This window comes from Jaculus jaculus, chromosome 1, assembly GCF_020740685.1.
Source record: "Jaculus jaculus isolate mJacJac1 chromosome 1, mJacJac1.mat.Y.cur, whole genome shotgun sequence".
In the NCBI taxonomy this organism is placed as follows: Eukaryota; Metazoa; Chordata; class Mammalia; order Rodentia; family Dipodidae; genus Jaculus; species Jaculus jaculus.
Window position 1 is genome coordinate 89319976 of NC_059102.1, and position 15852 is coordinate 89335827.

At 38.2% G+C, this 15852-nt stretch overlaps 1 protein-coding gene across 2 annotated transcripts in view; it reads left to right on the forward strand.

Moving 5' to 3' along the window:
• The window catches only part of Focad (focadhesin), a 364375-nt gene that overhangs the window by 287941 nt on the left and 60582 nt on the right, over positions 1-15852 (forward strand). For both annotated transcript variants that reach the window (XM_004658412.2, XM_045146459.1), the window contains 2 exons: positions 6120-6208; positions 11847-11891. In XM_004658412.2, the coding sequence (XP_004658469.1) occupies positions 6120-6208; positions 11847-11891 (134 nt within the window). The remainder of the gene's footprint in view (positions 1-6119; positions 6209-11846; positions 11892-15852) is intronic.

Here is a 15852-nt window from a genome sequence, read left to right on the forward strand (position 1 = left end):
TAAATGGGATAACACTTATTTTTTTATAGAGAATTTAATAGGTGTAGGCCCTCTTTTAGCCCATGATTGATGGTAGCTTGATAATGGAGAGTGGGTTCATGTTTGGATATGGTTCTGACTTGTTTCCCGACTCCAGCTATGGGTCCTGTTCCACTGAGGGGATCAGGTAGCCAAATCAAGAGCAGCTGGTTTCCCAACATGGCTGTGTGCCACTGTTGCACTTGTGTGAGCATCACAACAGGTTGTTTGCTGCTTAGTAGGTTAGACCATGAGGTTCTTGGACAATATTGCTCATTTTTCCCCAGTCGCCCATGTAGCACCTTTTGGTATTAAATGTCCTGACTGTCTGGGGACTGACTCTCTTCCAGCTTCCAGCCATGACATTCCATTTTATGTGTCAACCGCATATGGTGTCTTCAGCAGTAGGGTCTTACCACCAACTTTTGGTGGGTCATCAAGTGCTCTGACAGAAATCTTTCTTTCAGAAAACCTTGTAGGTCTCTCTGATCAAAAGCTCATTGTGGCCAGGCGTGGTGGTGCATGCCTTTAATCCCAGCACTTGGGAGGCAGAGATAGGAAGATTGCCGTGAGTTCGAGGCCACCCAGAGACTCCATAGTGAATTCCAGGTCAGCCTGGGCTGGAGTAAGACCCTACCTCAAAAAAAAAAAAGCTCATTGTGGATGATAGCCACATGCTGGTACTGAGAGTTACAGGTCAGAGCCCACTAAGAGAACAAAGATAACGATAACTAATATTAAAAAAGAGAGAGCCGGGCGTGGTGGCACACACCTTTAATCCCAGCACTTGGGAGGCAGAGATAGGAGGATCACCATGAGTTCAAGGCCACCCTGAGACTCCATAGTGAATTCCAGGTCAGCCTGGGCTAGAGTGAGACCCTACCTCAGAAACAAAAACAAACAACAAAAAAAGTTAGAGAGAGAGAGAAGTGGGGGGAGAGAAGCTCTAGAAGATTAAGATTAAGGTCAGCCTTCATTGTACCCTCTCCAGTGGCTTAGGTGTTCCTCTAAGGGCCTGGTGAAGGTTCAACCATTTGGTCTACCTTTTAGGATGTAGGATTTTATGGTACCACTGCCATGGGGTCTTGATTTGTGTCCCCCACCCCTTCCATTGCCCTCCCCGCCCTCCCTACCCACCCTATTGTCTAGTCCTCGAAATGCTTCCTGAATATGTCAGCAAGAGCTGGAATCAACCCAGATGTCCATCACTAGAAGAATGGATAACTAAAATGTGATATATCTACACAATGGAATTCTATACAGCAGTAAGAAAAAAAATGACACAATGGAATTTGAAGAAAAGTGGTTGAACCTGGAACAGATCATTCTCAGTGAACTTACCCAATCACAGAAAGATAATCGCCACATAGTCTCACTCATCTACAGCACCTAACCCGAATCTGTTTCCCTTTTTGAAATGCTTATCATGATGGTCATGTTTCTGGGAACTGAAGTTATCTGTGCTCCTTCAAGGCAGAAACTGTGTTTCCTTCCCTGTCATCTCTGCTACCTGACACAGTGTGGCACACACCAGCTGCCCACTAAATAAATAAGATACACTCAATTTGGTTTGACTTAATTTAATATTATTACAAGTGTCAGTTTATATATTTTTAAAATTACAAATATTTTTCTTAGTTGAGGACTACATGTACAGTCAATAGTGTAAGAAAATGACTAGCTCAGTTATTTTTCTCATTTTAAATCCTTGTTAAATATGGTAGAAAACTATCCAGGCATGGTTGTGCCCTGTGAGTTTGCGGCTACCCTGAGGCTACGTGGTGAATTCCAGGTCAGCCTGGGCTACAGCAGCACTTTTCCTTGAAAAAGAAAAAGAAAAATTATCTGATATGACTTAAATAATGTTTTATGGGGTTTAAAAATTGTGGGGTGTGGTGGCACATACCTTTAATCCCAGCACTTGGGCGGCAGAGGTAGGAGGATTACTGTGAGTTTTTTTTGAGGCTAGCCTGGACTGCAGAGTGATTGCTAGGTCAGCCTGGGCTAGAGTGAGACCCTACCTTGAAAAACAAAAACAAAACAAAAAAAAAAATATATATATATATATATATATATATCCCACAAAGAATTGTGCTGTGTGGGTTGCTGTAAGACAGAATGAGAAAGCGAGAGTATACTAAGAATGACTGAGTTACTAGGTATTGATGGTCTCATATCAAATTAAAAATTGGCTGCAACAGAACTTACTAAGCCCATAATTTATAAAACACTGAATATTTGTAGATATCTGATTTATTAGAATAGAGTAGGGAACGAACTGTCTCCACATCTAACAGGCTGCTGGATGCTTTCATGTGCTTAGTCTAAAATTATACCTTGACCAGCACTGTTTCATATGGTTCCCCAAAATCACTGTAATCTGCATTTCACAAAATTTCTTCTGGAATCCATTGCTCTTTGTTATTTTTCTCAGTTTCTTCAGTAGTCTGGGCATTCCGTGTGTTTTCAGTAAATTTTCCAGTGAACGAATGAATTACTCTTGTCTCTATATACTTTTGTATCCTCATTACACACCCCTTAGACGATTGTCATTTCTATTCAAGATGAATGAATGACTGCAAGTCAGAATGCATGCTTCTTAACATCCATGCGTCCCTCAGTCACTTTGCAGTGTTCTGGTACCCAGTAGCTAGGATTTTTTTTTTATTTTTATTTTTTAATTATTTATTTGAGAGCGACAGACACAGAGAGAAAGACAGATAGAGGGAGAGAGAGAGAATGGGCATGCCAGGGCCTCCAGCCTCTGCAAATGAACTCCAGACGTGTGCGCCCCCTTGTGCATCTGGCTAACGTGGGACCTGGGGAACCGAGCCTCGAACCGGGGTCCTTAGGCTTCACAGGCAAGCGCTTAACCACTAAGCCATCTCTCCAGCCCCTAGCTAGGATTTTTTAGTGGTTTTTTTTTTTTTTTTTTTTTTTTTTGGTCCAGCTTCATGCTGAATGTGTGGGAAATGAAGTACCTCTTCCAGCCAGGGATCTCTCAGTCTGGTGAGCTACCCATTTCACTACAACATCCTGGGTGCTTTAGTAAAAGAAGGGAAAAACCAAAATACTGCCAACACCTAGAGAAGGGAATTAACTCCTCTTGTGGAGCAAGCAGGGAGTCTTGCTTTGTTCTTACTATAAGAAAAGCTAACTTGAGGATTATGATATAATTCTTGCAAATTACTTGCAGTTGATTTTAAAAAACTACACTTTTTCTCATAAGAACTGGGCTATTGTGTAAACTACACTTAAACTGTTATTCAGTTAATATTTACAGAAGCCCATTAAATGTATGTTACTGAACCCATATGTGGAGAAGCAGGGTGAGCTAAGAAAGAAAAGCAAACAGGTCAAACCCAAGTCAGTACTGGAAATAATGAGAACTTCAACCTGGATTGGTCTGACTCAGAGGCTTGGCCTTCTCTACTATGTTGTATGTTTCTCAACACCATCATTAGTTATGATCATAAATAATGCAAGTTTCTCTGATATTTTAAAGCACCAATCTTTGTATGAAGAGCCTGTTAATTTTTGTAGTTCAGATCAGTCATTTTCTATGGTTAGTGATATATACATTTGTTTACTTATCACTTAAGATATCTTTGCTTCAGATTTCTAAGTCCAGTTACATTAAAATTGATGACAAAAGAAATGGAATTGAAAGTCTACACCCTAACAAGAAAGACTTGAAGATACAGGAATGTACTGTATAGGCTATCCACTGCCAGTTGAGAGGACATGGATGTGCTTTAACTCATGAGCAAGTTCTTACTTAGGTTGATGGATTCTTCAAAGAGCTGAAATGACTTTGGGATGCCATGTTTATATCAAGAACTTCTATCTGGAGGATGCTTTTGTACAAGAGTTACAGTTACTTGGATCTGGTGCTGGGCATATTTTCTAGCATTAAACAGACAGATCAATTCCTCTCTCCCTTTATCTCTTCTTCCCTCCCTTCCTCCTGCTTGAGCACTGAGCTACATCCCAAGCCTCTGTTGCTTTGTTTTAATGCCTAAGGAACTATATAACATTGTTCACTGTAATCGTCAAGCTTTTTATTATATAGATTAAAGAGATAAAGAGGGACTCTATTTGCAATCTAAGACTCTCAGTTTAGGTGACCATTTCAGTTTGTTTTCTTACAGTATTTTCCAACCCTAACCAAATGCAGAGATATCCACATGAACACTACTAGATCTCTCTATTATCAACAGGCCGAGAACTGTAAGGCCAAGTGTATCTGGATGACCAGTCTAGGAGTTGTGGAAGCATTCCAGTAGGAAGGATAGAAAGGAATACAAATTCTGAGAAAGAAAATAATGCAAAAGTACTCAGTCACAGTAGAATGTTTTCTTTTCTGGCTTTATGCTAAAAGATTAGAAAATTAGTTGTCTCAAGAAGCTGCATAAATTCTAGCTTTCTTGTGTTTTGTTTATTTCCCAACTGATTTTAACTTTTTTACTTTTTGTTGCATTTTTTTAAATAGTCAAAATTTATTTTCAGAAGATTCTGAAATAGTATAAAAATAAACAGCCATTTGTTTCAAGACTTGTATTTTACATAAGTTAACTTAAATACACATTTGTCTGAGGCACTGAAACATTCACGAACACAGCCTGAATTTCCAGGCTCAGTCAGCAGGTTCAACCAACTCGGTCTGTTTAGCAACATATGGTTAACATTTTTTTTACAATCTTTCTGAATATTGACTATTTCTTAATCTTAAATCTTTTAGTATAAAATGTTAAATGTTTTCCTGAGCAATTTCCCTTTAATCAAATTGGTTTGTCCTTTCTTTGTCTTTCTAAGGCATACATTTTTGTGTTATTTACAAAATATTTTTTGAAAGGAATTTTACATGTGTTTTAGAAGACAGATATAATTTAAGAAGTGAAAGTAATAGGCAAGGAGATGGAGAGATGCCTCAGTGGTTAAGTCACTTGCCTGCAAAGTCTAAGGACCTAGGTTCAGTTCTCCAGTACCCACATAAAGCCAGATGCACAAGGTAGCACACACATCTGAAGTTTGTTTAAAGGGCCTAGAGGCCCGGGCTTGCCCATTCTCTCTTTCTCATAAATAAATAAGTGAAATTTTTTTTAAATAACAAGCAATAAAAATTATTTTCCATTTTTACTTTACTTTCTAGGAGACAGTATAACTGTTATATATTAACACCAATATCTTATATTTCATCATCTTTGCTCCTAAGAGAAAACCTTCAAATTCTAGGCAATCAAAAAGGAAAATGGCAAGTCATTGAAAGCAAGACAGCATAGGAAATTAAAGTTAATAAACATGTAAAAGTTTTCTCTATCCCATTAGTAAACAGAAATAAAATTCAAAACATGGTAGGTACTATTTCATACACACTTGAGGGGTGACAGTTCCAGGTGTTCCTGAAGATGTGAAATAAACAGAACAAATTCCTTGTGAGAATGTAAACCACCTTATGACTATGGCCAACCAAGATTTATAGGACATCTGCAGTCTTTTTCAAAACAATATGATTGGTGGAGAAAAGGGGAAAGATCTGATTACATTAACATTGAGTATACAGATGCAAAGGCTAATACTTGAAGTTAGTCTTGGCCATGTTGATATTACATAATTGAACTTCCTAACTATAGTATCTATTTTTATAAGTTCATTTAAGAAATGGAAATATAATGTTGCTGGAAAACTTTTGTTACATATTACCCCCATCTTAATTGTTACATTCTCATCTGCTGTAATTCTGGTACTCAGACGTCAATGTTAGTATAGTTAAAATCAACAGTTACTGACAAGACAACTCATTACCATGTAAGGGATTGTTGAAACAGGTCTATGAAATTCAAATCTGCTGCAAAAGTCCTCCTAAAGTGGTATTCTCACGAAATTCTCTCACTAAATTGGTCAAACCTACAACCTATTTAGAGCATACTTCCAGTGAATGTGGAAATCCCTGAATTGTGATGAGACTTTTTCCTTACTGATCCTCAATCTTGATCAAATACTCCACTGCAGACAGTTAAGGCCAACTGGGGAAGGATCTGTTTCCTAGAGGAATTTTCTGACAATGAGTTTGCATGCTGATTCTGCTATGTGGTTTTCAGGGAAGAATGGGAGAGCTGGAGCTGCAGCTGAAGCACGGAAAAGAAGGAGCTGAGGAAGTGCAGTGCAAAAGGAGCACGGCCTGGCTCTGGTAAGGCAGGGCCTTCTGCTACCCGCTGTTGTCACAGCAAGTGAGCAGCAAGGGGACAGCGGCTCCCTCACAGGCTTCATGTTGGCAGCTTTACCTTCTGGATGAACATGAGGGGAAACACCAGAATAGCTGAGAGGTGTATTTTCGCCTTGTTTCTAGTTATAATAAGAAGCACTATTTTCATGAATCATATATACACACATATATGTGTAGTCATACTTCATCCCTCACTATCCACAAGGTTCCAGGATTCTCTGAGATAACAAAATCCACTCATGCTCATGTTGCTTATATAAAATGGTATAGTGTTTGCATGTAACCCATGCATAATCTCCTACTTACTTATTAAGAGAAAGAGAGAAAGAAGCAGACACAGAGAATGAGTGTGGGCACACCAGGGCATCCTGCCACAGCAAACAAACTCCAGATGCATGTACCACTTAGTTCATCTGGCTTTACATGACTACTGGGGAATTGAACTCAGGTCCTTAGGCTTTGTAGGGTGTACCTTAGCCACTTAGCCATCTCTCTAAAACCCTCATACTTATTTTAAATCACCTGTAGGCTACTTATGATACCTTATATTAGTACAAATGAAAAAATCTATCTATCTATCATCTATCTATCTATCTATCTATCTATCTATCTACCTACCTACCTACCCCTCTCTCTCTCTCTCTCTCTCTCTCTCTAATCTCCTGTGCTGTTTAAGAAAATGACAAGTAAAAACCTGTACATATTTAGTCCAGACACAATGCATTTGGTTAAGTACACAGATGTAACACATAGATGTGGGTACAGATGGTCAACTAGATATATGTTATACATGCTTTTCCTAATGCAATGTGGAAATTACTTTGATTCCCCTCTTATCTTTCTTGTAACCGATTATTTTATCTGCCTTTGAATCAAAATTCTGTTTTCCTCACTTAATTCATTGCTATCCTACCTCACCTTTAGTCAAGAATTACTCCATCTCTCCGGTGTTTGCATTATTGGAGGAAATTTTACTTTGTCAGGCCTTTAATATTACTATGGCAGATACATCCTGGGTTATTCCTACTATGTTACCTAGGACATGTATGAGGGCTGGCACACTAAAAGCAATTTAAATTGTTACATAGTTTGGGAAGAATATTTTATTAGATTAATTGTTGCAGCAACTTAAATTTAAAGAAGTACCCATGACTAAATAGCTTTATTTTTTGCCATGGGTGGCTTAAATAAAAATTACCAAAAATTGATTATAGAAAAGCCAAATCTTTGTTTATATGTTTAATGAATTATGTTCTGTTACATTTTCTATATTCATAAAAATAATAGTAATGTGACAAAAAAACTTAAAGAATAAGAATTTGGGTTTCGCTGTCTGTTTGCTGTTTTGTTTTGATACTTGGTTTTAATTTTATCTTCTGAAAGTGATAATTTGATGGTAGTGGTATAATTTCTGTATTCTCCAAGATAAAGAGAGAGACCTATGAATGTAAGTCTTTGATGAAACTCAAAAGCTGTGTGTGTATGAGAGAGATGGGGAAGGGCAGAGAGAGAGATAGAGAGGACAGAGAGAAAGAGGGACAGAGAGAGAGAGAGACAGAGAGAGGGGGGGACTCAGAGAGAATAGCATAGATGGTACTTTAGGGTATTAAGAACTACACAGGTAAACTGACAAGCTCTTTAGCAATTTCACTTAATTGGAGCACAATCTCAAACCCAAAGAAATTTCTTATTTTTATTATCTAAACATATATTTATTGAGTGTGTGCTGTGTGCTATGCATTGTTCTGAGCACAGAACAGTTCTGAGCTCTCCCCCCCCCCCCCCCGGGGCTTATTAACACCTAACTGTTAGTAAGTAGATAAACAAATGAATGGGACAGATTTTGATTACTGGAAGAAAACTAAAATAGGACAGAGAGAGGAGAAAAATGAATAGGATGAGAAGAAGATGCTGTTTACTGTTTATGTAAGCCATCTTGAAGAGCTTGTTTAATAACATGGCCTTGGAATGAGACCCAAATGAAGTGATGGAATGAGCCAAACTGAGGACCGGGGAAAACAGTCCAAAGAAAACAAAAAATCGAATGGTCCAGGCATGTACTTTGAAAGAGAGCCAGTGTGGTATGGACAGAACAGAAATACTTGTCAACTTGGTAAAGTTTCAGATACCAGATTATGGATGGCCTTTGTTGATTTGAAGACTTTTTTTTTTGTTTGGTTTTTTGAGGTAGGGTTTCACACTGTGGCCCAGGCTGACCTGGAATTAACTATGTAGTCTCAGGGTGGCCTCAAACTCACAGCAGTCCTCCTACCTCTGCCTCTCTAGTGCTGGGATTAAAGGCGTGTGCCACCACTTCCGGCTCCTGAAGAGGACTTTTTGACATGGGGAAAATATTAGTGGATGTGACTCATTTGGAAGGAGTGCTGTATATAGTATGGTGAAAACAGATCTTGGAGGAAATAGGTTTGAACTAGATGTTAGTAGTAGGATCAATGGGAAGTAACTAGACTTTGAATCTATTTTGAAAGCATATTCTATAGGTTTTTAAGTGGAAAATAAGAGAGAAAGATGGAAATCAGGATAACTATAAGAGCTTGACTCTAACTGAAAGAATGGACCTCCCATATACCAATATAGCAAAGACAATAGAAGGTTAGCATAAGGGAAAGGATGGAATTTTACATTTGATAGGTCTGAGATACATAATTACATCTCCAACTAGGGACATAAAGTAGGTTGATGACTGAGTTCTAGGGAGAGACCAGTGCTGGAAATAGAAGTTTTGCAGTCACCAGCATATTGGTTGCATTTAAGTCATGATACTGGATGAAATCACATAGGGATGGAGTAAAGAAAGAAATTTTCAGAGGCTCTATCACTGGAACGCTTAAGCTTTTAAAAGCAAAGACACTGAAAGGGAACCAATAAAGTGGTCAGAAAACTCATGAGCAGACACAGGATGAGAATGGAGATGGTGGCATCTCTAAGGATAAGGAAAGAACATATGGCACAAAAGGAGCCCCAATTATATCTCTTGCTAATGTTAGAGGCTGGAAATTAAGCATGAGATTTGTCCTCTTGAAAGCCATTGATGACCATGACTTGGAGTGATAAACGCCAGAATATAGAAGAGCTTAGAAGGAGTAGAAGGAAATGAACTAGAGTCAGGTATAGATAATGTTACTCTAAGGAAGTTTTGATTTGTAAGAAGGCAAAGAAATGGGTCAGAAATTGAAGGGCCTTTTGCCTTTTGTGTGAATATGTATGTAGTGTGTGTTTGAATGTGTATTTGCATATGTGTACAAATATGCATGCAAAGGTTTGTGTGGAGGCCAGATGTCAGCATTGAGTTTCTTTCATCAGGTCTCTTTCTCAATCACTCTCCACCTTATTTTTTATAGAGAGTCTGTCACTATACCCGAAGCTCACTGATTTGGCTAGACTAGCTACCCAGCAAGCCCCTAGGAACCTGCTGTCCTCCTGTCCCCACTATTGCTAATACAAGCATGTGCTTCCATGTCCTGCTTCCATAGTGGTTGCTGGGGATCTGAACTCTTCCCTAATGCTTTTGCAACAAGCACTTTAGTAACTGATCCATCTCTAGCTCCTTTTCCTTTTCTTAAGAGAATAGATACATCATTTTCACCTGGTAAAGGAAATAATGCAAGCAAAGAAGGAAAAGTTGGTGACAGAACAGTGAGAGGGGATCAGAGAGGGAGCTCTGGTACACAGTGAAAGGTCTGGTGACAGTGTACACAGGTTGTCACTTTGGTGTGTATGTGTTGTGTGTCTGTGTGTATGTTTAATATTTATTGGTTTGAGAGAAAGAGAGAGTGAATATGGGCATGTCAGGACCTTATACCTCCACAAATAAACGTCACATGCATCGGTGGCATGTCTGGCTTTATGTGAGTACTAGGGAATTGAACTCAGGCTTGCAGGCTTGGCAAGCAAGTACCTTTAACTGCTAAGCCATATCCCCAGTCCCAGCTCATCATTTGTAATTGCCCCACAGTGAAGAATGAAAGATTATAGTGAGTACAGTATGCTCAATTTAAGAAAGGAGAAATTATAGAGTTTATTTTAGATAAATTTATTGGAAACTTTTTTTAAAAATAAATGTTTATGGTCTATAGGAGCAACTAGCCTCAGCCTCAACCTGATAAACTTGGCTCTTAAGAATGACATTCTCAAAAAAAAAAAAAAAAAAAAAAGAATGGCACTCTCGGCTGGAGAGATTGTTTAGTGGTTAAGGAGCTTCCCCAGGAGCCATGTGAGCCAGATGCCTAAGGTGACACATGTGTCTAGAGTTCATTTGCAGTGGCTGGAGGCTATGATGTGCCCATTCCTTCTCTGCCTCTTTCTCTCAAATAAATATTTTTTTTAAAAAAGAATGACATTTGGGGGCTGGAGAGATATCCCAACAGTTAAGGTGCTTGCTTACGAAACCTAATGAGCCAGGTTCGATTCCCCAGTACTCACATAAAGCCAGATGCACAAAGAAGCACATGCATCTGGAGTTTGTTTGCAGTGGCTGGAGGTCTTGGCATAACCTTTGTCTCTGCCTGTCTTCTCTTTATCCCTGTCTGTTTGCAAGTAAATGAATAAAAATATTTTTAAAAGAATGACATTTGCAAGGAGTGTTGGATCTCATAAGATTTTATATGTGTCAAATGCAAACATTGTGAATATAAATGCACTTTATATTTGAATATTAGAACTTATATTTATTAAAACTGGAGTTAGAAAATTGAAATGATCCTTCTAAAAAGCTATAAATGTGGCAGACACTTTCACCTTTTCTCAGATCTGTATTGGAAAAGATGTCACATGTTTATGAATATTTGAACTGAGCACATGAGGTTTTCAAGCTACAAGTATAGTTACATTCTTTTGGCTTTAGTATAGGTTTAAAGCCAAAGATTGAAATTGTATTTTATATACACATACAGTGACTTTCATTTAGTTTGGAAATAGTAAATAATTGTTTGATAAACTCTCATGCAAAACAAAAATGGAGGATATGATAGTCATAGTGAGCTAGGTGGCATAAAAGACAGTCAGAGAACCAGGGATCTGGTAGTAAGCATATCTGGTATCTGGTTAAGGCTCATATCCTGGCTTGCAGATGACCATCTTCCTGTTGTATCCTCACATGAGGGCAAAAAGAGTAAGCAAACTTTGTTGTACCTATTCTTGTAAGAACATTCACCCCTTTTGTCTACCTTATTGGGTTTGGGATTCCAATGTGAATTGGGGGACGGACACCTTTTCAGTCCGTAGAAGAGAGTAATGTAATCACTATATACCTGCCATCTCAGTACTGCCTGCACATCTCTCCCGGACTATATTTATCTCTTCCCAATCTCTAGTGGTCCAAGAAATAGGGAAATGAAGCTGATTTTTTTTAAGTAATGTTCTTATTAAAAACCTTTCCCCTTGCACTAAGGTTTGCCGCTTATAGTTTTAATATCCAGAGATGTCATTGGAAATTCTTAATAGATGAATAAGAGAGCACATGGAGTCATTAATCTTTCATAGACTCATAGTCACTGTCCATCTTTATTAACAGGTAAATAAGAGAGTGGATGGAATCATTGTTCTTCCATAAACTCATTGCTTCTGTCTGTCTTTATTGCAGGGTCCGAGACATGCTGACTGATGAAATCACCAAGATAGCTGCAAAGTAAGTCATTTATTCTCTTAGCAAAGATTTACAAACCTTTTATTTCCTGGCAGATACATCTGCTTCTTCTTTTAGGGCTTTTCATAACTTTAAGGGTTGTAAAGTATTTTTGATTGTTTATTTAAAAAATTCCATTGGTACTTTTTCTACATATGTTATTTCTTACTACATGTCTTTGCAAATACAGGATTGGTACAAAATCATAGCTTTCTGTCAGGAGACAGTCAGGTTAAAGCACCTAACAAAATGCCATGTACTTGGGCTTAAATTTAAAGGAATATAATTTAGTTCAAAAGTGAAGCAATGAATCTTTGAAAATGTGAGTTATGTTGAGTCTACTTATAGATCATTAAACCTCAACTGCAAAGCAGCAAAAAAAAAAAAAAAAATAGGGCTTCTGGGCTGGAGAGATGGCTTAGTGGTTAGTGCTTGCCTATGAAGCCTAAGGACCCTGGTTTGAGGCTCAATTCCCCAGGACCCACATTAGCCAGATGCACAAGGGGGCGCGGCGCATGCATCTGGAGTTCATTTGTAGTGGCTGGAGGCCCTGGCGTGCCCATTCTTTCTCTCTTTCTCTCTCTCTGTCTCTCTCAAATTAATAAATAAAAATAAACAAAAAATTATTTAAAAATAGGGCTTCCTTTTACTTCCTCTTTGTTACTGGGTCTAATGCATCTAAAAATTGGATTTTAATTAGCAGTAAACATGCTTTGGATAAACCTCATTGGCTTCAGTACTGACACTTTATAAGCTAAAAAATAATTGCATTTTATATATGAAGCACTAATGTAGAGACCCAGTTAAAAGGCCATTTCAATCATATTCTTATGGTTTTTTTTCATAAAAATTACTTGATTGCTAGTACCTTGAGGCTCTTTATTTTCCTTAAGCCAAAGCTGACTATGGAAATTAGACACTAATGAACTTGCTGGAACACTCATTTCAGCCTCCTTTGTTGACAACCTGAGGAATCTTCCTGGTAGTCAATTACATGTCAGTTACATTTACTCTTCCTTCCACTGTCACCTAAACTGTTGCCATTTCTTCTTGGCCTCTACATAACATAGACATACCTCTGATCTTGAGGATTTTATATGAACTAAAAGTCCATATTCTAAAGAAATATTTTAATTGCAGTATTATGGACTCATCATATACTAGGACATTCTAGGATCTTCTGTCACAAAATAGATTTAGCTTTAGCAAAAGCAAAAACAATCAAAAGGAAATCAGCAGCATACCTATGAAGTCTGATGTCAGCACACGTTCCCATTTAGCCACCTGCCTTCTGAATAGAGAGAAGGTGAACCTGCAATCCTCCCAGTTCCCAGTTCTGTTAATGCACATGCAGAAAGGCTACTGTAGGAACCCGTTCACTCAGCTGCATATTGGAGGGAAGGACATGTGGAGGTGAGGGGGGAGCTGTCTTTGAATTTTACCTTTTATAGTTTGTCCCATTATATAGACTCCTAATGTCCTGGTAAAAACAGTGCTCTGGTATTTGCAGCAAAACGCTTGAATGATGAAGAAACTAGCAGCTTTCTGTGAAAACAAACTATAATTTTGCCTCTCTAGTAACTTTTGCACTCACCATCCTAAAGTATTACTTCAACATAACTTCTAAGGTTTGCAAAGCATCCCTTTGTGACTAATACTTAAAGTGAATGTGTTCATTTTCTCAGTGGTATGGAGAAAAGTAATTCATGTTCTTACAGTGTTGTGAAGAATCTCAAATTGTTTTCTGAGCTCACTTTATTAATGTAATCATGACGATAATGCTAAGTGTGATCAGAAGAAAACAGGAGATATATTTAAGGTCCAAAGGCTGAGAGGTCAGTGATCGAGCAAGGGGAAAAAAATTGCTGCCTTGCTTTCCTTGATTCTGCCCACTGGCTTTCTGCAACCAGGTGATGATCTCCAACCCTTTAACAACTTAGCTTTTGGTTCTTAGGTCATGATTGGCTCAGGCTGTATGGGACCAGGAAGGGGGTTTGTTTTGTTTGCAGTCATATGTTAAAGGCAAGAAATAAATGCAGTTAAACTGATTTATTCATTGGAGCCTGTTTTCAAGAAACAGGGTTAGGATAAGGGAGAATCAAAACACTGATAAGCCTGATGATTGATGGGAAATTGTTTTTATTGTTATTAATTAAATAGATTTGAACCCAGTGACAAAAATCCCCAAATGATTAGGTCACATTGCTAATATGTAATGTAATACTTTCTCCCTCAGAAAGCATCACTGAAGTTCATCTTTCTTTGTGCTTTTTAATTAGGTTAATGGCATCAGTTTGTTCCAAAGGACAATTTAATTAAAATGTCAGTGGTGTTGCCTAGATAAAGACTGTACTGATGCTGGCATGTTATTATGCAAATTAGTCACTGCTGTTGGGCTGGTAGAGGATAGTTATTTGAGTAACAAGGGGATGAGTGTCTGCTGCAGCAGTTGTAGATTTCCACTGGCCAGCTCCTCCTGCAATCTGTGTCACTAAATGTGTATTGAGTGCCATCTGTCCCTGACTCACTGTTCTGGGCATGTAAAGATAAGTAACAGCTCTGGCCATGGTACCTTTGTAAAGCATGTAGCTTGATATATGGATACTTTAGGTAAACAGTGGAAAAGTTTCAGTTTAAAGATGAATGTCCAAATGTACATTCAGCCTAGAGCCAAAGATCTAATCACCAGTGGCTTGAAATATTTTTCTCCAAATGATGTTTTAAAATTGGAGCTGGAACTAGAGAGATGGCACAACAGTTAAGTGCACTTCCTGCCCAAGCATAAGGGCCTTAGGGGGCCTGAGACTGCCCCAGTTCAAATCTCCTGATCTTATGTAAAATAGCTGGACCTGGCAATGCATGCTAATTCCTTAGGGGAGCAAAGAACTGAGAATCTTTAGAGCCCCACAAGCCCTGGAATTAGTAAAAGGAGACTCAGTCTTCTAACAAAACCAGGAGGAGGAGTGATGGAGTGATTCACCACATGTTCTACTTATGCCACATCAGGCGAGCTTATGGGGCACCCCAAGGGCTCCTACATGTAGGTACACCACACACATACCACATCATATATACGTATACATGCATAAGCAAAAATAAAGAGAATTGGGCTGTAGGGATGGCTTAGCTGTTAAGGCATTTGCCTGCAAAGCCAAAGGACCCAGGTTCAAATCCCCAGCACCCACGTTAGCCAGATTCACAAGGGGACACACGTGTCTGGAGTTTGTTTGTGATGGCTAGAGGCCCTGGCACACCCATTCTCTCTCTCTCTCCCCCTCTTTCTTTGTCAAATAAATAACTAAAATAAAATAAAACGTTTTTAAAAATAAAGAAAATTGAAGCTAAATTCTCTTTTGGAATATTGAAATTAAAAAATATTTATGTCATCTCATGTAAGATCCTTTAAAGAAGTTTAATATGTACTTTTGGGTGACTGTTTTCTTCATGGTGATAAAACAAGGCAACTAATTCTAATATTACTGAGAATTTAAAATTTTTAAAAATCCAACCTTAGAGATTTATGATCATTTTGTAGCAAGAAAGGCCTTAATGATATTCACAATTAAAGGGAGTGCTTAACCTATATAATTTCCTTATTCAAAATTCTTGGAGCCAGAAGCATTTCACATTTTGGTATTTTTCTCATTTTAAAATATTTGCATAGACTTTAACAATTGAGCATCTTCAATTTCATAGTTCCAAATCTAAAGTGCTATTAATCTGAAACCATTTGAGCATCATTGCTCAACCTGTATAAGGAATTAAATATTTAGTTTTAGTTTTGTTTTTCTTAAGTGATTTTAAGTCTTAAACCCTTCCTTGTGTCATGGTGTTTTATTGTGCTTTTTAATCCAAAAATAGGTTAGAGCTATCTATGTAAGTGGTCAGAAGCCCTTCCACTTTTCTCTCCCCTTGGTCCCCAATGTGAAAGTTGATGTCATATTAACTTATGGCAAACCTCATA